The sequence below is a fragment of the Natrix helvetica genome (assembly GCF_964273705.1).
Source record: "Natrix helvetica genome assembly, chromosome: 3".
NCBI lineage: Eukaryota > Metazoa > Chordata > Lepidosauria > Squamata > Natricidae > Natrix > Natrix helvetica.
This window is the reverse complement of record NC_138549.1, coordinates 162,987,476-163,009,631: the sequence shown is the minus strand read 5'-3', so window position 1 is coordinate 163,009,631 and position 22,156 is coordinate 162,987,476. Positions and strand designations below refer to the sequence as shown.

Here is a 22,156-nt window from a genome sequence, read left to right as displayed (position 1 = left end):
ATAGATCGTACATTATCTACTTGAGACTGGCAAGGGACATGTTTTCGAAGCCATATATGTCAGGTTCAGAGAGTTCACGCAGATACATAGAATTGCTTTGATGGTATCAAAGCAATTGTATGTATTGATCATACAATTGAGCAATAACTCAATTGATTATCTTTGAAACAATAATCAAGGTTCTATCCAGTCTGTTTCTTTCTTCATTCACCCTGTGCATTTTTACAGCAAACAGAACAAGACCTAATCCATGCTGGTCTAAGGAACTATTCCCATCTTTACTGAACTCTCAAGAAAACATTTTTGTTGATTGAAAATAGTCAGGGGAATTTTTTGTAATAACACGACTGCTTATTTAATTGGTGGGATAATGCAAATTTTTTGATGTATTCAACTGCATTATAAACATCAATAAGTTTTGCACAATATGGGTATTAAATAATTTTAAGACTTCATTAAGGATTGTGTTGTGATAGGTTTTCCATAGTTAATTGGGTACAATAATATGAAAGAGGCAGAATAATTGAGTAGGTAGTGTCTTTGGAACTGATCCGGAGAGAACAGTGAGTTCTAATGAATCTTGGAGGTAGGAGCCGCTTCTCCACAATCTGGTCTTAAGCCATTCCAAAATACATGAGAATTTATTCTAGTGAGACAGAAAATATGTTGGAGGCGAGAAGGAGAATTAAAAAGGGTTATTATCGAGTATAAATAGTCCTTGATTTATGGAGCCCAAAATTTCTGTTGCTAAGTCAAACATTTGCTGAGTTTTGCCCCATTTTACAATTTTCCTTGCCACAGTTGTTAAGTGGCTCATTGCAGTTGTTATGTTTAAGATAATATGGTTGTAAAGTGAACCTGGCTTCCTCCTTGACTTTGCTTGTCATGTGGTTACACTTCAACCATCATAAATAGGAGTTGGTTGCCAGGAGTCTGAATTTTGATCACACGGCCATGGGGATGCGGCAACTATTGTGTGAAAAACGGTCATAGTTCACTTTTTTTCAGTGCCATTGTAATTTGAACAGTCACTAAACAAACTGTTACAAGTTGAGGACTACCTATATGACTCTTGCTTATTATGAACTGGGTGGCTTCTACAAAGTTTTGCATTCAACCTTTGTTTCATTCCTGGGATATTTATCTTAGTATAAAAAAGAACTTGAGAAATAGTACATTCCACTCTTGGAGGTGTGCAGTATTTTAACATCCATTTGTTACAAAGATCCGTTTTGAAAATATCTCTACAATTTATTATTATTTTTGTACAAAATATGTCAAATAGTCAGTCAATGTTGTAGGGGACTAGCATGGCATGTTATGTTTTAAATTCACTTGATTTACACACTTGCAAAACATGAAACAGCAGCAGCCTAAGTTCATCCAAAGAGCTCGGGGTGGGGGGAATCCTACCTATGTTGGAATCATTGCAGTAATGTAGCTGGGAAGAAATATTTTCATAATAGCACTGTTATTGATAATAAAGTCACACCCTGATACTTATATGCACGTAACCCTAAAAACCCACTTCAATTTTACTAGATTGTGGTATGGGGCATTGTGCATTTTAGGATGGGGACAAATACTTAGAAAATACCTTGGCTGTTAAAAACCAGAAATTCCTCGACCTGTGAAAACCAGTTTTCTCCCCAGTCATGGTAATTTACCTGAACCAAAAGTTCAAATAAATAAATAGGAAATTGAAATTGAAGGAAAAGATGAAGATTAGATGGAAATAGTTCAACTAACTCCAAAGTTAAGGCAATTAAATTAGAGACAGAAGAAAACACAGAACTAAATAGCAAGCACTGAAGCTTTATGGGATTTTTGTATTGAAAAGAAAAACAAAACAAGAAAAATGTTAAAAATAAGACTTGCGGTTACCAGGCCACCAAATTGCACAAACTCAGAGACGTGCTAACAGAGGCAGAAAGACACACACACACACACACACACACACACGCTTTCTTTCTAGACATGTGCAAACCAAACTGCTCCCTCCCACCCAACTTTTTTTTTAATCTGTCAAATGTTTCCACTCATATAAAGCTCCATAGGAAGTATATTTTAATGGGATTTGTGTAAGTGTGCATATGCACACACGCAGATATACTTTATTACATAAAACTTTTATCTATTCACCCAAAGTGTCCTTACTTTTAAAACATGAGGCAACATTTTGTTTTTCCTAGATCACACATTACATTCCTTGTAAATACTTCATTTAATTATTATTCATCTTCTTCTTCCCTTCCCTAGGATTTAGAGATTAATAAAATAATTTTGGCACTAAACTTAACAAGTTTTGGCTTTTGTTTAAAAAAAAATTAAGGCTCACATTTCATAGTCTGTGTATATGTGTCTAAGAGTGCATTTATAATACATATACATGTGTATACATACCAGCATTTCTCAACTTTGGCAATCTTTAAACTGTGCCGACTTCAACTTCCAGAATTCCTCAGCCAACTGGCTGAAGAATTCTGGGATTTGAAGTCCGCACAGCTTAAAGGTTGCCAAAGTTGAGAAACACTGATGTATCACCAAATAAAAATAAATTTGTAGGTCCGTCTTTGCCAGATTCCAAATGCTTGCAAGGCAGTACCTCTTCAAAATGTTTTACAATTACAATCTGATCTTTTAAATCCACTTAATAGCCGACACAGGCTGAGGTGCAAAGGCCCTGTGGCAGATACGCAGTCAACTGTTGCCAACTGTTCAACAGCTTCAGCTCCTACATCTGAGGAGACAAACACTGTGTCTTAAAATCTGACGTGGCTCATTGATCTTAGATTCTTGCAGTAGCAGAAACCAAAGAGGAAAACTCGGAAGCGATGTGCTCCTTCCTTTTGATTGCCCCCGTTACCCCAAATTTATGCATGGAGAGCCAATACCAAGAAGGATTCTGTAAAAGACATTGCAATTGTTCCTATCCTACCAGGGAGAAATATATCCTTGTATTGGCTAATGGCGCCAATCAACTAAAAACTGAATGATCACCACCATTTTATGTCTATTAAAAGTGAAAATCGATAAGGGAAATGCGTTTTCTCAATTTTCTCCAATGTGAAAAACCTGGAATATGTAGAGTCCTTGGATATCACAAAGACTCCTGCCACCAGCAGAAATTTGGGACACTAGACAGGTTCTGAAAGGGATGCCTTCCTAACAGGGAAGCTTAAGTGATGCCCTGCCAAAATAGAAGCACGTGTGTTAAAAGGCAAATTTAAAAAATAATCGCTGTATTAAGACCCCTGTTCCCCTACTTCAGGGGACAAGAAGTGGGCTTGAGGAAAGTAGGCTAACACTGTTCTAGACGTGTTATTATAGCTGTAATTTTAGACTTTGTACAAATTTGTACAGGTAGGTTTAGACACATGAAAAAAGTAATATGCTCACAAAGACATGAAACACCTAAGTATAAAATATAAAGCAGTGTAATAGTTACTAAAATTACATGCTGTCTTATTGCTACAGTGATTTTTGCTTTTTTTTAACTGTACCACATGTTGTCCTAAGCATATAATTTGCATAAATTATTCAAGTTTAAGAAAAAAAAATTCCACACGTCTCCACTTTAAGCTACTTATATAGTTAATATATAAAACAATGTTTTAAGTTATCTCTTTATTAAAAGAGAAGTAAAATGTCATTTGAAACTGAAATTCAGTGACCAGATTGAGGGGCAAGGTACATTTTTATCATTATGCCTGTTAAGAGGAGTTAGCGTTGGGTGGAAAATTCTTAGACCCAGCATGAAGACGGCCTCTAGGCCTGTGCAGTGCCTATAATATTTTAAGATTTTTTTTGTTCTGTTTTTATCTTTTTGCACAAAAAAATACTATGAATGACAAAGACTAACATTGATAATTTGTAGCAAAATTTGGTTTATGTAGAAACAAGCCATGTTTTGCATTTGGATAGAGATTTAAATGAATTAAAGCTAAAAATTAAAAAGCATGATGCTAAAACATCTGCTCGCTTGTTGTAGAACTCACTTTTAAAGTGGTTACGTTTGCACGATTTGTACTTTTTTTTAATATACTAAACAGTATTTTTTTTCCTCCTTTTATAAACCAGAAAAAAAAAAACCCTAAACTACAGATAAATTTTTCCCTACCTTGAGCGAATGCTGCTGAAAGGTTTGACAAAGCTGTACAGCGCAATCAAACATACTTACATCTTAGCTCATTGCACAGGTACAGCCATAATCAAGGCACAAAGATCTTCTACAAGTTATTTTTTTTTCAATAAAGTTGTACAAAATAATACATTTTACAGTCTGTACAAGAATAATAATCCAGCAGTAAAATAAAAACTAGGGGAGGTGGGAAAAAAAAAGAAGGCATGGAAGGAGGAGGAGAAGAGGAAATAGAAGATGGGGAAAGACAGGGAAACATATATATATATATATATATATATATTTAAAAAGAAAGGATCAACAGTGGACAAACTGAAAACAGTGTGTGGTTAAATCTTTCTGCAATCACAGGCTATAATGCAGTTCATTTTGCAACGTCCCTGATAGTCAGGACCACCATGGTTCAGCAACACTTTTCTGAAGGTAGCAGTTGGTTTTCTACTGTCTAGGTTTGCCGTAGAAATGTCAGTATTTCCACTCAAAGTCACATTCAGAGGCAAAAAAACCCCAAACCGAAGCGGCTGCCCTTAGAACTTGACACCTTCCTTACTTGAACGCAGTGAATGGATAGAGAGTTGAAATCATGGGATAAATTGATCATGCCCACAACAGAAATGATTATCTAAAGTTCTCCCTCCTCTTTTTGTGTGTGTGTGTGTGTGTGTTTGTTTGTTTTTTTTGTCTGCTTTTAAATGTTTAATTGAAATCCCAAATCCTCTCAGGTGCTTCACCCTTCGGCATTAATTCTTTTGTTTTGCATTGTTTGGGTTTTTGTTTTGTTAAGGGCCGTGTTAAAGAGGAAAACCTCACCCTGACCGCAGAAATAGCCTTTTTTTTTTCCGGGGACTATTTCCGACCATTCCAAGGGAGTGAAACGAGACAGAAAGGCTGCTCTTTGTCCAGCAAGGAAAAAAGACTGAGGGATGCAAATCAGAGAGAGAGAGAGAGAGACTGCAGCAGTTCTCTTCCACCTTATGCGGGCCAGGTTTTTTTTTCTTTTTAGTAAGGAACAAGGAGTCCAAAACAGAGGAAAAAGTGCGCTCCATCACAACAACTCATATTGGCGAAGATGCATCCTTTGAATAATGTCCCGACAGTCATTGAAAACCCTCCGAATGTTTTCCGTATCTACGGCGCAGGTGAAGTGAGGGTAGCAGTAATGCCGTCCATCTCCACTGGCTGTGCTGATTCTCTGGAAGAGCAGCAGACAGAAAAATCATGTCAGTTTTTCTAGCATATCATCCATTCCTCCTCCCCGCCGCACCTTCTCTAGACTCTTTTTCCCTAAGCTCTAAGAATCTGATATGCCTGGACAAATACAGATTGAATACAAATCCTCTGGAAAAACCGGCCAGCAAATTGGATGGAGAATTCGGTTTAAAAATATGTGGTTTTGTGGGCTAAATGCTGCTAACTAAAGGTAAAGGTAAAGGTTCCCTTCGTACATATGTGCTAGTCGTTCCCGACTCTAGGGGGCGGTGCTCATCTCTGTTACAAAGCTGAAGAGCCAGCGCTGTCCAAATATGTCGCCGTGGTCATGTGGTTAGCATGATTGAATGCCAAAGGTGCACGGAACGCTGTTACCTTCCTATCAAAGGTGGTCCCTGTTTTTCTACTTGCATTTTTCACATGCTTTTGAACAGCTAGGTTGGCAGAAGCTGAGACAAGTAACGGGAGCTCACTCCGTTACGTGGCACTAGGGATTTGAACCACTGAACTGCCGACCTTTCTAATTGACAAGCTCAGTAAGGTCAGCGTTTCAAATGCTAACTAGGCAGATACAAATCTAACTAGGTAGATACAAAAAAAGCGGTTCAGCTGCTAACTAGTTAGATACAAACTACACTTGTTCAAATCTATACTCTTCTGAATCTGAATGATTTAAAAAAAAACAATTAAAAACAGTATTGTTAAGGTGGTGGTTCAATGCTAATGAAGTACTACTAAATTCCATGAACGACTAAAGTCAAAAGGCTGTACAGGAAGTCCTCCACTTACAACAGTGTGTTTAGTGACCATTTGAAGTTACAACAGCACTGGGGAAAAAAAGTGACATAATTTTTCAGGCTTATGACTGTTGCAGCATCCCCATAGTCACATGATCAAAATTCAGACGCTTGGCAACTGACTCATATTTATGACCGCTGCAGTGTCCCAGGATCATGTGATCCCCCTTTGTGACCTTCTGACAAGCAAAGCAAATGGGAAGACCAATTCACCTTACAACCGTGTTACTAACCTAACAACCACAGTAATTCATTTAACAATTGTGACCGGAAAAGTCGTAAAATGGGGAAAATCTCACTGAACAGTTGTCTTGCTTAACTAAAGAAAATTTGGGCTCAATTGTGGTGTCCTTGCTTACCAACTGCCTTGTTTAGCAACTGTTTCAAGTCACAGTGGTTGGAAAACAAACAGCGCTGTGACCAGTCCTCAAATTTATGGCCATTGCAGCATCCCATGATCATGTGATCGCCATTTGCAAGTTTCACAACTGGCCTCCAACAAGCAGAATCAAGGGAGAATGCTGATGTTTTTATGAAGAGATTGGAACCATTTGTCTGAAATGGTATATAGTTTTTCTTGCCTGAACAACACATTTGTTCTGTATTCTCTAAATCAGGGATGTCAACCTTGCAGCCTGCGGGCCAAATGCACCACGGGCTGGCTCCGCCCCGCCCGGTTCAGCAAAGGGGAAAAAAGTCCCGATGTCACGTGACACTGCCGTGACCCCGCGAGTTTGACACCCCTGCTCTAAATGAAATCACAAGTTGTAGTCACACAATGCCTCACTTCATAAATGCAGGGATTCACTTAATGATGGAAGCAGTGATGTCATACGTTTGGCACTGTCACATGATTTTTGGGGGATTTTGTTTAACAATCACAATATTTAGCCTGGGAGTTGTTGCTCCCAATGGTGGTTGTCAAGTGAGGACTACCTTTAATGCCCCAAGTTAAAAGACTTGGTCACTCAAATCACATCTCAGAAATGTCCATCAAATGGCAATTCTGCTTTGCGCAGATACGGAGACGCTTCTCAAACAAAAAAAGTTAAATAGCACTAAATGTAGCTGACTGTAAAAGCAAGCAGAAGCAAGGTCATGTCTGATAAAAACAGGAACAGTAAAGAGATCCTACTTACAAGAAATTCATCTCTAATAAAATACTTGGCCCTTGTAACTCTAGGATCCTCGCCAAGTTCTGGTGCTGCTGCTCATTTAAAAAAAAGAAGTAAAGAACAAAAAAAAAGGTTATCTTGCAATAGGAATTACTTTTATTTTGATTCAAAGGAGGGATTAAAATAATAATAATAATAATAATAATAATAATAATAATAATAATAATAATAATAATCTTTTATTTCTAGACCGCACCCTTTCCTAAGCAGGACTCGGGGCGGTGTACAGTCATTATTAAAACCATATACAAATACATAGACATAGACGTAGACGGAGGAGGTAGAAAATATACTGTACAATATTTAGTTAAAATATAAATAAAATTAAAATTCCCTTAAAAAATTCCCAATAAAATGTTTGCCAGGAGGTGGAAGATGGAGCTATAAATCGGCTAAGCCAGCTAATTGGAACAGGTGGGTCTTGAGCTTCTGAAATATTTTAGTGCCAAAAAGCATAAGCATTGCAAAATACCTCTTTAAATATAGACTCATGTTGCATGAAGGGCTGCCTATTAGAAGAGTGGATCAGCTGGAATCTGCATTTTCATTATTATTATTATTATTATTGCACTCAAATGGCTTTAACAAAACACTAACAAGCATAAAGGGTAGGAGGTTATTGTTTTTACTCTTTGCATATTGGGATTTTATTTTTTGGAAGCCACCGAGTGTCACTATATATTCTTTAAATAAAAACAAATAAATCTCACTGAGACTCATTCATTTAAAATTAATGAAAATGTTTCAGATAAATAAGTGAAATTCAAACAACACATATATTATTTTACACTATTTTCTCCTATTTATTTTTTGATCTTAAGGAGATGTAAGGTGAACCATTGTTTGGGACAAGCCTGTTGAAAATTAGTAGATGCCTTAACTCAGGGGTCACCATTCCCCCGGGCTGTGGCCCACTACTGGGCACAGAGTTGTTCGAAACCAGGCCGCAGAAGTGGTGGGCGAGTGGATGCGTCCCCACTTGTGGGAGTAGCAGGCAGGCACATGCATGCTCCATTTGCGTGAGCGGCGGATGCGCATGTCTGGTGCTCATGGAAATAGAGCTGTGCATGCTTGCCTGCCACTCACAATGAAACCATCCCCTCTCCCCCCACTCCCGCCAATCTGCAAAGCCAGAAGGGTTGGAAACCTCTGCTGTAACTGTTTTGTCACTTAATTTTGGACCTGTGATCTGGGATATTCTGGAACCACAATTTAAGTGTTGGGGACTGTGTGTGACCTGCTTGCAGAGATCTCCGGTCTTCTGTTATAGAAAGAGAGATATAGTGAATAATCACTTCAGAAAGTGAACCAGTCTAGAAACTATAAAGGATCATAAAATGTTACTTTAAAAAATACAAAAAGAAAAGGATCTCATTGAATCAGAGACTTTTTTTTTTTTGCTCATACAAAGGATTTAGAAGTTTTCTGTTAACAGAAGGAATCCTCTTGGTTAAAATATTCTGCTCTGTTCTCAGAGAGGAAAAATATCCAGGTTTTGAAGCTACAGTACTTTGATTGGAAGGGTCTTCATTGTTTACCCTGAAAATTATGGACTGAATAATTTTTAACAGAAGCCTGTCACTGACAGTACTCCATCCTTGGATCAAACATTTGTCTGATTTATACTGCAAGCAGTTTGAGAGAAAGAGAACTGCATCAAACATAATATAATAACAATTAGTGATCACAAAAAAAGAGTAAAAAAATCATAAACAATTGTTCATTGTTTATAACAATTGTATATAACATTTATATATTGTTTATCACAATTTTTATACACAATTGTTATCACATAAAGATTAGGGCAGGAAAAACCAATCCCTTCTTTCTTTTCTCTCACTTTTTTCTTTTATAGTAACAGAGAAAAACATTTTTCAAATTGTACTATCAATTTTCTTACCATCTTCTGGGGTCGTGTAACGAGCAAATTCTGGAAAGTAATCTTCAATTTTCGATTTCTCTGCCATAACTTTAGCTGCTAGCAAATCTTGTTTGTTCAGGAAAAGAATAACTGAAATGGTCCGTAGCCACCTAGAGAAACAGACCCATATACCGTTAAAATGGCAATAAAACAATCAAGGTACAAAGGAACATAAAGCAATTTTTTAAAGACATTATATTAATTATTCAGAGCCGCTTGATAGTGAGAAGGGTGGCATCTAAATTTAATAAATATATGAATAATTTTTAACAAAAAAACCATACTTCACTGAAATAATGTGCATTCTCTTAGAATTTATATTAGCACAGGTTCGGTGTCTTACACAATACAGATAGAAATAAACATAAGCTAGCATTACGAATGACATGATTGGTCAAAACTAAAGAGACGGACCTGTTGTTCCAGATACTTTTGAAGAGGTTTAATGCTTCTTGAAGCCGGTTGGTCTGATTGTCTTCTCGTATAACCATGTTATAGCTACTGCTGGCTACCACAAATATTATAGCAGTTACATCTAAAAAACAAAAGCAAAGGAAAACATCCTTAATCAACACTCTTTGCCTTTGAATGCATTTTTTTTAATTCGGCTCCATAAAGAAAAATAGAAAATGGAAAAGCTTAGGGAAAAGGCGTTCAAATGTGAATAAATCACTTAGAGAAGAACAAGTTCAAAATAAGAAAAATAAGTAAGATAATGAGTGAGTGAGTAAAAATCAGCTAAAATGTAGCTCTAATGTGATTGAAGGGAAAAAAAAGATATTTTATAGGATACATACTGTAGGTCCAAAAATAAGTGAATAAAACATGCAGTTCTGTGTGTGTATGTGTGAGAGAGAGACAGACAGACAGAGAGAGGGAAGCAGTGGTGGGTTACGACCGGTACACCCCAGTATGGGCGTACCGGTGCCTGCCAGGAGCACCAGGTACCGTTCCGGTATGGTGCTCCGGAGGGCCCACCCGCCTGCCCGCACTCCTTACCAGCATTTGAGGTTTCCGCGCATATGTGCAGAGTGTATAGCACCTGCGCAACACTCTGCCAAGCAACTGGAGTGCCACAGGCGGCAAGTATGCATGCGCACGCTGTGCGCGTTCATGTGGTGGATGCCCGGTCCCGTTGCACCATACCGGTTGCACCGGGATCCAACACCCACCACTGGAGGGAAGGGTGTGTGTGAATATCCATTCCTCTTTTGTAATTTAATCACAAGTGATGGAACCTAAACAAAATTTATAAAGAAAGCTACATGCTGAAAAGAAGCATGTAGTGAGTTAAAGTGCTGAGCTGGTATGAAGACAACCTCAAAATGCCATATAGTATATATTTGGTATTCAGGTAATTGGAAAGCTGGACTTCCACATTAATATAATATACAGTTTATATTACATGGAAAACATTCATAGTCTATCACAGGTCTAACAGATTCCTAAATATTACCATTGAAACACTGGATCCATTTTCGACGTTCATCTCTTTGCCCACCAACATCAAACATACTGAAAAGAAAAAAAAGGGAGGGATTCAGAACCAGGGAAACAAGATTATTAAAGACAACCCCCCCCCCCCCCAAGCTGCAGGCTGCAAAAAAAATGCTATTAGAATTATGGAAAACAAGCACTGGCATTATTCAAATATATATTCCAAATGTCTTTCCAGCTTGCTCACTGAAGGTGTTCCCTCCAATAACTAATATTGTAAGCTAAAAATTGAAGTACATTATTTGGGTGAAATGTTTATTAGTTGCTGTTGTTATGAATTTGTATTATTTGAAAATTTGATACTTCCCAAAAAGCTAAAACTAATGTTCATCTTCTTCTTTTTAATTGTGTCTGATTTTCGGAGACTGCCGGGAAAAGTCTCCGCAGATTTTTGGGCAAGATTTTTTCAGAAGTGGTTTGCCATTGCCTCATTTCTAGGACTGAAAGAAAGTGACTGGCCCAAGGTCATCCAGTAGCTTTGTACCCAAGACAGGACTAGAACTCACAGTCTCCTGATTTCTAGCCTGAAACCTTAACCACTATATGAAACTGGCCCTCAAATCTAATTTAGGTAAAGGTTCCCTCGCACATATGTGCTAGTCGTTCCCGACTCTAGGGGGTGGTGCTCATCTCTGTTTCAAAGCCAGAGCCAGCGGTGTCCAAAGACGTTTCCGTGGTCATCTGGCTGGCATGACTCAATGCCAATGGCGCATGGAACACTGTTATCTTTCCATCAAAGGTGGTTCCTATTTTTTTACTTGCATTTTTATGTGCTTTCCAACTACTAGGTTGGCAGAAGCTGGGACAAGTAATGGGAGCTCACTCCGTTATACGGCGCTAGGGATTAGACCTTTGTGAACGACAAGCTCTGCGTCTTAGCCATTGAGCTATCGCGTCCCTTTTCAAAACTAACTTAGATGTCTATAAAAATAAAACAGGACAAAACTTTTAATTACCACAACATGGATATAGTTATATTAATTTTTCATGGACATGTTATTGGAACATTTTGTTTTCCTCCAAAATAGGTCAATATAAGCACAGAGGATGGGGGTAGGACTGAGTGTTAATTTATTTCTCAAATTAGACTGTCTGGATGCTGAAGTGCTTTATGTTATTCCAAATGTTGTCTGGCCATAAACCATTCCAGAAATATCGGAAAAACTCTGCCTGAATTGGCTTTTTCTCAAGTTGGATCACTATATTATGGAATATTTTGTACATTTCTACTATCACTGTTAGTGTAATGCCCAGTCTCAATTTAAGCACCTGCTATTAGTGACACTTACTGGAAATTTACTTTGTCGACTTGAAACTTGGTTTCAAATATTCCTGATGTCAGAACTCTGCATCTAAGAAGGTCCTAAAAAAAAAGAATAGTAAAAGTTTTTTCCCCTTAAAACAACATTCTATTTTTAAAGAAATACAAGCATTAGGGAATAATGGGTCAATGAAATAACAACTTTAGGTTCTTTGTAAAAAGTGTACGGTAATATAAAATTTATACCTCAGGTTTTTAATCTCATATTTTTTCTTCCCTTTCCTCCAATCCTACCTAGCAACACAAAGCCGCTTACCATAATAAATAAAATTTGTAAAGTTAAGAAACTGTTTAAAATATACTAACATCTTGGAAACAAAACAAAACAGCAACCCATAAGCTCAGAAAACCATGACACAAAGGAAAATGTGAAACCATGGAAAACAGACACATTTCTAAAACCTTCTCTCATTTTGATGTGGATTATAATTAGAGATAAAAACTTCTGAAAATTGTGGAGGAAAAGAAAAAGAAGTTCTGGAAAAATGAAATATAGGTAGTAGTTTATTTTTAATATCCTCTATGTTAAAAAAATATCTTTATTGTTTATAAAAGTTAATTGTATGTGTTTATAACAGTATGGTCCCATCGCCCCAATAAAATAAAAAAAGTATTTTTGAATAATGGTTATTCATTTATGGATTGGATTTTAATTTTTCACTCCCAAATAGACTCAAATGTAGCCTAATTTGAAAAAAAAGAAGCTTTTCTTCATTTTTTGCTTATTTAGAAGACATCACTGCACTCTGCTTTTAGTCCACCAACAACTTGAAAAGAGGTGACAACACTATGACTTGAGATATCTATTACATAAATATGGCGTTCTACCGGTAGGCATGACAACAATTTCTTCTGATTCTTCATCATATAGTCATATTCATGGACTTCTGAAAACTAAAAATTTTCCAGTACAGCACTGGGCTAAATGTCTATGCCCATGATGGTGAACCTATGGCACGCGTGCCACAAGTGGCATGCAGAGCCCTCTCTGCGGCCATGCGAGCCGTCGCCCCAGCTCAGCTCTACTCAGACTACTAACACGATGCTACTTTCAGGTTTTGAACTGAAGAAATCTACAGACAAAAATATTTTGAAGAAACGTAACTTCATTTTCTCAAACGACATTGTACTTACCTGGTCAGATGGTGTATATTCATTTTGCTTGACTATGTCAATCTTGTCTAGGAAACTAGAGGAAGAAAATATTTTCACTGATAAATTTACACAAGAACATAACTTTTTGTAATTTTAGAAAGAGTCCATATTGAAAAGCCCATGGCAGGACTACAACTCACAGTCCTCCAGTTTCTAGGTTATTGTAAAGAAGTAATTACATTTACTTTTGTAACCACGTCAATATAGCATAGCACAAAATGCAACGAAAACATAGCCCTGTGCTCTTAATCACTACAGGTAGTCCTCAACTTTTGACATAACTGAGACCAGAATTTCCACTGCTAAGCAAGCTGTGAATTGTGCTTGATTTTAAAAACTTTTTTTTGCCATGATTCTTAAATGAGTTACTGCAGTTAAGTGAATCATGCAGACATTAAGTGAATCTCGTCTCCTCCCACATTGACTTTGCTTGTCAGAAGCACAGACTGAGAATATCTCAAATGACTATCACATGACCCCGGAATGCTGCAACCATCATAAATACATGCACATTGCCAAGCACCCAAATGTCACCAGTTGTAAGTCACTTTGTTCGGTGCCATTGTAAATTTGAACTGTTGGTAAACAAGTGGTTGTAAGTCAACGACTACATCTACGTTGATCTGGCTCTCATTCTGATTACTGGAAGCCTGAAAAAACTGTTTATTCAGACTAATCTCTCTATATAAAAACAGCTCTCTGTGTGTGTCTATGTTCCAGCATAACTCTGGAACTCCTGGAGCAATTTCAACCAAACTTGGTACACAGTTGACTTACTCTCTGGGAAAAAAAATATTTTGGCAGTAAGACACCCTTAAAACCCCTCGGGGTGTGTGTTCTGTTAAGATACAGCCTGTTGTGCCTTAAAATGGCTTCTACTGTATTGTCATAAAATGGCTTCTACTGCACAGCACAGTGGAGTTGCCATGGTAACAGCTTCACAGTACTTCACAAGGGGGCTCCCTCTGTTAAGGGGGAAAATCCAACATTAGAAAGTACGTTTAGTCTGGACATTTTCCCCTTATAAATAAATACCCAGGCATCACCGGGTTATCAGCTAGTTCAAAATAACATTCAAGGATACTGCAAACCAAGCAGTACAAGGATGGTGCTCCTGGTTCATTCTATCAATTGATTCCATATTGAGTCACTCCAGAAGAAGATATTTTATCAAGAGCTGGGACCATTGTCCCAAATCTCATGGTTTTTTTAAACGATTTTTGAACTTTGAGCTTAAAGTGGTGATATTTGCATAAGAATACAGAGTAGGAAAAATGCAGGACAACAACAAATAAATCACCATTATTTATGCCAATTATTAGGTGTCTGCAATCCAGGTATCCATGTGTCTGCTTTGTCACCTGGCGTCTACTGTAATGACTGAAGAGATGCTTACAATTTTACACAGAGAGAATAAGTAATCTAATGGGCAAGATGCAGGACTTACACCATGAGCAATTTGAAGCAAAAAAAAGTAATATTTTGGTCATAGGGCATCCAATTATAAACAAATATCCTGTCAGCTCTTCATTAATCATGTTAATTTTTTTTCAGCTGCAGATTGCCTCAAAATACCGTAAATTTATTGCCCAGATTTGCTTTCTTGCGCGCTCTGGAGGTAGCAACTTCCTATCTATTAATACCAATGTAAATTAAAAGGAAGCTAATGGGGGTCTGTCCACCAACGGCATCCCCACCCCCCATTGAACTCTAGAGGAAATACACTGTTTTAGATTCCTCTTATGCATTTTGAAGTTCCATGCCATATTCGGTTTGGCTCCAGCATATCAGACTCAATGTGTAGCCAGAAGACATGAGTAATGAGTGAATTTTTAGTTTATGTGCAGTTCTCGGGGGCTACAAATCCTCCCTGAACTTTCAGGCACCGATGAAAGACAGCTGAACATAGTAGCTTCAGAAACAGGGAGGGAGAAAGGGAGGGAGGGAGGGAGAGAGAGAGAGAAAGAGAAAGATAGAGAGAGAGATCGGCATATGTATAAGAGGAATCTATGGAAAAATGAAGTTTCCAGAGTAGCTTCTTGGAACTGTACACAGCCTGAATAATATCTAGACTGTGTCACAACAGATACAGCAATTGTCTGAGTATAGAAATAGCACATTGGGGTTGGCAACAATTCATATATAGGTAGTCCTCTACTTATAACCGTTCTTTTAGTAATGTATGAAGTTACAACAGCACTGAAAAAAGTGACTCATGACAGATTTTCACCACTGCAACATCCCCATGTCACATGATCAATATTCAGACACTTGGCAACTGGCATGTATTTATGACGGTTGCAGTGTCCCAGAGTCATGTGATCACCTTTTGCAAACTTCTGACAACAAAGTCAACGGGGAAGGCAAGATTCACTTAACCAGCCTGTTACTAACTTAACAAGTGCAGCAATTCACTTAACAATTGTGGTAAGAAAAGTTGTAAAATGTGGCAAAACTCACTTAACAACTGTATTGCTTAGCAACGGAAATGTTGGGCTCAATTGTGGTCGCAGGTCGAGGACTACCAATAGAAAGACGGTGTCTCCCAGCCAAAAAAAAAAAAAGTTAAATGGCCAGCAACTCTCAAGATCGTTAAATTTTTAATCCTGGAAGATGCTGATACATGGATCATAGTGCAAAAAACAAGGTGCCTGCTGATTCTTTAGTTTTATGAGGTATCGTTGTTTTCTTCCTTTAATTTTTATCATATTTATACATAAAGGTATGAACCTAATAAATCTCACATTTGTCTTTCTATCCATCTATCCGGACATAAACAGTAAAAGAAGAAAAATAGAGATTTGTTGATCTATAAAACTTAACAATATATATATTTTTGTTAAAGTATTAAAAATGTAACAATGCAATAACAAATAATTGACTTCAATTATAATACTATAGGAACCATATGAGGCTTATTTTTAAAATTTCAGATTGAAATTGCAAGTGACTTCCGGTTTGCTCATAGGGTTAGTTTTTAGTACTCCGGAGGCTTCAGGGAAGGTCCCTGAAGCCTCCGGAGGGCCTCGGGAGGGGGGGGGCGAGGGAGGCTGTTTTCGCCCTCCCCAAGCTCCTATAAAGCCTTTGGAGCCTGGGGAGAGTGAAAAAAGCATGCAAAAAATCGGGGGGGGGGAGCGCCTCTCATGCACACATGTGGGTCCCGCATTGCATTATGGGTGCGGCACCCCCGCGCATGACCCCTCTGCACTCCCCCCCTTATGGCACGTGAGCCAAAAAAGGTTCGCCATCGCTGCCCTAGGGAATTCAGCAAAACCTCTTCTCATATGTCAGCCTGTAGAATGTTGCTACCTTAGCTTCAAAACAATACTTTGAATTTCTGGAATTTCTAAATGACTGTTCCTTCATAGTTACAAGCCCATCAGTTAACCAGCAAGATTTTTTTTTATCACCAGCATCTTGTACCAACAACGCCTTTATTCCTGAAATTCCTGATTTGAATGTCCTAGAAATCATGCCAAATTTGGGGGAACAAAGAGACTATATCTTGTTAGGATTCTCCAATAGGTTTCAATTCACTTGTTAATTTACAGTGAGGGGGGGGGAGGGAGGGAAAGAGAGGAAGAGAGGGAGGGAGATGGGAGAGAGAGAGAGAGAGAGAAGTTTAGATGTAACAGCAGGTGGCAGCACCTAGCCAACTTTTGCTGATGTCGAAAAATCAGAGCAGGGTTGGACTTGGATAGTGCATGGATGAGAGGACATCAAAAAATGCCAGAGGTGAACTCTATGCTTGGATGTAATAGAACTCATGAAGAGGGCAATAGAAGAAAGCCAGCCAGTTCCACGTTGCTTCAGGTGCTCGTACAATCAACCAGACTCACACCTGATCAAGGGCAAATTTGCTTCATAGAAACAGGATTTCTATGGGTGATTCCAAATTAAAACTACTCCTCAAATGTCATGATGTGACTTATACCTACAAAGATCAGAATAGTGCAAACCAGGGTATTTTCTATGACACTTAATGAAAGTTAAAGTTGGGCTTTGAAGAAGCAGAATAGGAAGAGCCCGGGCACTTTCTGAATGTTAGGGTTGGACAAGACACGCCGTGGATCAAACGAATCAACCCAGAATTCTCACTTGATCAGGTTCAAATCATTGTACATTACATGAAGGCTCTTGGAAAAGGCTCCAACGCTGGGAAAGGTGGAAGGAAAGAGAAGGGGAGGGGGGCAATATGCTGACTCTGTAAGCCGCTTAGAGAAAGCTGTAAAGCATCGTGAACCAGTATATAAGTTTAAGTGCTATTGCTATCAGCAGCAAGGTAGATAGACACAGTACAGTACCAGGGATGGGATCCTACCAGTTTAACAACTGGTTCACTGCCCGTGCAGTTTAGAGTAGACTTACCTTCCTGAATACTGCTTGGAAAGGAAAACAGCTGAGATGCGGCAATGCACTCTTCGCGCGACTCAGCTGAGAAGATAAAGGTAGGAAAAGTGCAGAGGTGGGCGGGCTGGCCCACTTGCTAGTGGGAGCAAACCAGTTCACTCCCAGCTGATCTTCGGAGCTATCGGTTCGTCTGAACCGGTCCAATCCCACCCGTTAGCAGTACTGATAAATGTCCCATTGGAAGACCAGGTTAGGATAGTTTGTCAAGGAGAAAATCAATCTATGCGGTTGCTAGAAGCCGAAAATGACTTGATGTCATAGTCAACCAATCAATCATTTAATCCAAGGGTGGGGAACGATGGGCTTTTATGGCTTGTGGACTTCAACTCCCAGAATTCCCCTGTCAGCCATGCTATCTAAGAGCGGGGGGAGGGGGGAACTATGGCCTTTTTATGATCTGTGGACTTCAACTTCTGGGAGTTAAAGTCCACAAGTCATAAAGGGGCCATTGTTTCCCACCTCTGATTCAATCAATCACTCAATCAATCAATCAAATCAATTGACAAATATTTCTAGGGAAGCTAAGTGGATAATTTTTAAGTAGAGAAGCAAAACTGGCAAACAGCAATGAACTCTGCTAAAATATGTCAAATATTACGGGCTTTGAACGGCTATGCTTGACTCATGCAATTTCAGCTTTGCTAAATTCAAACATAACAATCATTATTGGTCTGCTTTCTCACAAGACTGCATACTCAATATTTATTTCTAGCAATTGCCTAGAAATATTGGGGTTTTTTTGGGTTTTTTTTTTTTTGCTACTCATGCCAATGGGTTCGGATACACTGGCACAGTTAAGAGGACGTACAAGAAATTTCCAAATAGCGAAGTAGGAAAAAAAAAAAAGAGAGGCAAAACTGTTCTGCAGTTGTTTATGCAGACTATTTTTAGGCTTGTGATTTCCTTGAAAAACACCAGCTACTCAGGCCAGGCAGCAGAGCACGCCGTTGAATGTGGTCTCTTCCATGGCTACATGCACGCTAGGTAAAACAAGTCAGAATGCCATAAATATGCCTTCTTTCCCCCCCAAAAAACAAGCCCTGGCATTTCAACCTTTCTGCATTTAAAACTAAAACTTTCAGAGAGAAAAAAAACTTGTCCTTGTGAATAGTTACCAAGGAAGACCATTATTTGGCAAACAACACTGTATTTTCTTTTTAGAAAGATCTGGGGGAGAAGGAAGTGCAGGCTGTAAATATCAAACCATGCTTAAACAATAGAAACTGAATTTGGGGAGAGGGGGGAAATGGCGGGATAAAAAAAGAACAACCCCAGAAAAGGGCAAAAGAGAACGGAAGATTTCCAAGAACATCTATCCAGGTGCAATCTAGGGTGCTGAAGTGCAACTCTCAAATTGCAGAAAGTGTGTGTGCGTGTGCGCGCATACACACATCTGTGTCCCACTTAAAAAAATCCTTTTAAAGCATTATCAGAATCAGTTTCTAAGACGATTAGGGCCTCTCAATACTATCAAATCATCTTGGGGAAAATGTAAGGAAAAATGTTAATGTGTACCTTGATTATACAGGGTTAAAAAAAATCCTTTATATATACTTTTCTCTTTGCATATAATGCTGAAGGAGAGTTAGATCAGCACAATGCATCTTTTGTTTATTAGATAAACTGCTTTGATGTCAGTAAAGTTTTACATGTCATGTTACAATAGCCAGGAATTAAATCAGCTTGTAAATTTCATTTCACATTTTTCAACCACATTATCACCTGAAGTCAATTTTGTGGCCTATTATATTTCAGGGGCTTGTTTTCTCCAATTTCAAAGACCACCTTTTCTTATTGGATGGAAAAAAGCCAAAGAAGTATAAGTTTAGAAGAAACCTAGAAATATTTTAAATATGTTCAATTTAGAGTATAGAACTACTGTATACTTCTTTACCAAATTCCAGCTTTGAAACAATAAAAGACCTACTGGTTTTCTTCAGCAATAAGAGTTCTTATTTATAGGTTGTTATTTTTGAATCCTAACAACAATATATTATACTAGAAATTTTTTTAAATAGAATATTAATATTTGGATATTAGGAAGATTCACCAACATCCAATGAGAAAGGGTTTAAATAAACATTAAAGGAGAAGCTTCAAAAACGTTTAACTCTCTTGCCATCACCAACCTATATTTTTCCCAATGCTGGAAATATGAGGAAAAACAGAAGCCCAATTTTAACATGAATGTACTTTCATGTTAAGAAAAAAGAACAACCAACCAATTTGACAATCCTTTCAACAAAGTCATTTCAATGTTTAATATTTGTGCCGTAGCAAAACAGTAACAGACTCATAACATTTCTCAATACTTGTATGAAATTCTAGAAGATTATAAGTGTTGTATCTTATCAGATAACGGTGATTAGGGAGAAAAAAACTAGTTTGATTTCTGCTGATATTTGTCCTATGAATACAAACAAAATTATAAATCCTGGAATCCAAAGATGGAAGTCCAACTGCTGATTAGTCAGAAAGTAAAACTAAAATCCTTTGGAAACAAGAAATTCAGCTTTTACTTGACTCCTCCAGGGAAGTGCTACCAACTGTTTGAGGACACTGGTTCTCCTGTTAAATTGCTCTGTTGGGAAAGCTTTTTTTCTCCCCTAAAAACAAAATGCTGTTTTGCTAAAATTTAAAGTCATTTTACAATTCCTGCATTCTGGGATTATAGAGAACAATTCTTCAAATTACATCTCTTTTCTGAATTTGAAGAATGCTATCCAATCTCTCCATCTTCTTTTCTCAAGGTTAAGTATATTTAGTGCCCACTATTTGATCGTACCGTATTTTTTCCCCTACGTTACCCCTTTTTGAACTTACTCCAGTTGATTTGCAGATCCTGAACAATATGCTATTTTCTGTGGCTAATTGTTGTAGTAAATACTCTTTGTTTTTCCCCTCCAACGGGCAATTTTGAAGATGAGGGTCAGCACACCAAAGGGGAGGCAAAACTTGCCATTTCAGCTAAGAAGTGTGTATAGGTGTCATCAAGTCCACAAAAACATAACATTTAACATTTCTTCTCAAGTTTCTTATTTTCAAATCCCAATATCTAGACATACTGATTTTTAACTGTCGCAGAATATGCGGGAACGAAGTTTAGTCTGGGCCCCTCAGCTCACCTCACAAGGTTGCAAACAGGTGAGGCAAATAGGAAAGGAGGAAAAAGTATACTACTTTCGCCACCTTGAGTTATTCATAAGAAACAGTGAAGGTGGGTTTTTTCTTTTTTTTAAAAAAAGTTAAAAATAAAAATAAATAACAAGACAAAGGAGCTAACTTTAAAAGCACAAGGCAACTAACCTCTCTAAAAACCTTAGTCGAAATGTACTTAAAATAAGCTTGCTTTGCCTCAGTAAAGAAGGAAAAGCCGTGAAGAGATTAAAAGATTTTAAAATGTAAATTGGATGTAGCACGAACGCAACATGCATACATCCAAAAGCATTTGCCTCGACCGTAGCAAATCTCAAATCCTTAAAATGAAACCAAATGACTACGAATCAACTGGCTGCAGCTTTGCTTTTTGACCTCCTGTTCCAAACACATAATCTATTATCTCAACAACCCATGCACAGCCCTGTGAGGTAAGGGTACGCATTTATTTTATATTGCCATGTGCCGGCAGGCAGGAAAGCTAACGCTGAGTGCAGAATGATCAGCCGCATATTTTGAGCTGGAGGTGATTATTTGAACAGGAGATTTCCCGACTCAGTGTCCTAGACACACCCGCACTCTCACAAAATAGTCAACACAGTTTAAAATATTTAGAAAGATGGGAATACACTGTTAAACTGAAATAGCTGCCCAACTCTTTAAAAAAACCACAAATGAAGTTTATAGTAAATCATTGTAACTAGCTAAAATTATCCTCTATATTTAGAGTTCGGAGATGAATCACCTTCTGGTTCTTAATAAACTGGCACATGTAAGGAGAACATCACACACCAATTCTCAAACTCACTGGGGCCGCATTAAAGTATTTTTCGATTAAAAATCTAGCTGTTTTATATTTTATTTTAAAAACGGATTTACATGCAGCTTGGGAGTAAAAATCTAAAGCGCATTCTGAACGCTGTCTAAAAATGCAGTTGATGAAAAGTGAAACATTACGTGGGACTTGCAGGAATAAGGGGGAAAGTGGGTGCAATTTTTTTTAAAAAAAAAGCAGCTTTCACAAAGAAATTGGCTTTAATTACAGGGTCACAGGATAGCATTCCAACCACTTGGAGGCAGAGAGGCACTACTGCTCAAAATTTCGAGCAAATAGCAAGGCAACAGTGAAGTATGATTTTTCTATTTATTGGAAACCAATTTTTCTTCATTGTTTTGCAGTTCCTTAGGGAATGCATCAACTACATATTAGAAAGAGAGAGAGAAAAAACCAAGCTACTGAATGTGATGTTGGCCCTCTTATCGTAAAATGTAGGGTTAGGGATCAAGGTCAGGAGACGGGGAGGAAAGAATAAGACTGGGGGTGCGGAAGGAATCCTTCAACAAGAACACCAGGTTTTGCATAATTATGCTTTT

At 38.0% G+C, this 22,156-nt stretch overlaps 1 protein-coding gene across 4 annotated transcripts in view; it reads right to left on the bottom strand.

Annotated features, from left to right (window-relative positions):
- Positions 1 to 1,795: 1,795 nt before the first annotated feature.
- GNAS (GNAS complex locus) overlaps positions 1,796 to 22,156 on the bottom strand; it is a 241,776-nt gene continuing 221,415 nt past the window's right edge. For all 4 annotated transcript variants that reach the window (XM_081948387.1, XM_081948389.1, XM_081948388.1 and 1 more), the window contains 7 exons: positions 13,196 to 13,250; positions 12,030 to 12,103; positions 10,700 to 10,758; positions 9,658 to 9,778; positions 9,223 to 9,353; positions 7,287 to 7,354; positions 1,796 to 5,333 (listed from right to left, as the gene is read on the bottom strand). In XM_081948387.1, coding sequence (XP_081804513.1) covers positions 5,187 to 5,333; positions 7,287 to 7,354; positions 9,223 to 9,353; positions 9,658 to 9,778; positions 10,700 to 10,758; positions 12,030 to 12,103; positions 13,196 to 13,250 — 655 coding nt within the window. In that variant the 3' untranslated portion in view covers positions 1,796 to 5,186. The remainder of the gene's footprint in view (positions 5,334 to 7,286; positions 7,355 to 9,222; positions 9,354 to 9,657; positions 9,779 to 10,699; positions 10,759 to 12,029; positions 12,104 to 13,195; positions 13,251 to 22,156) is intronic.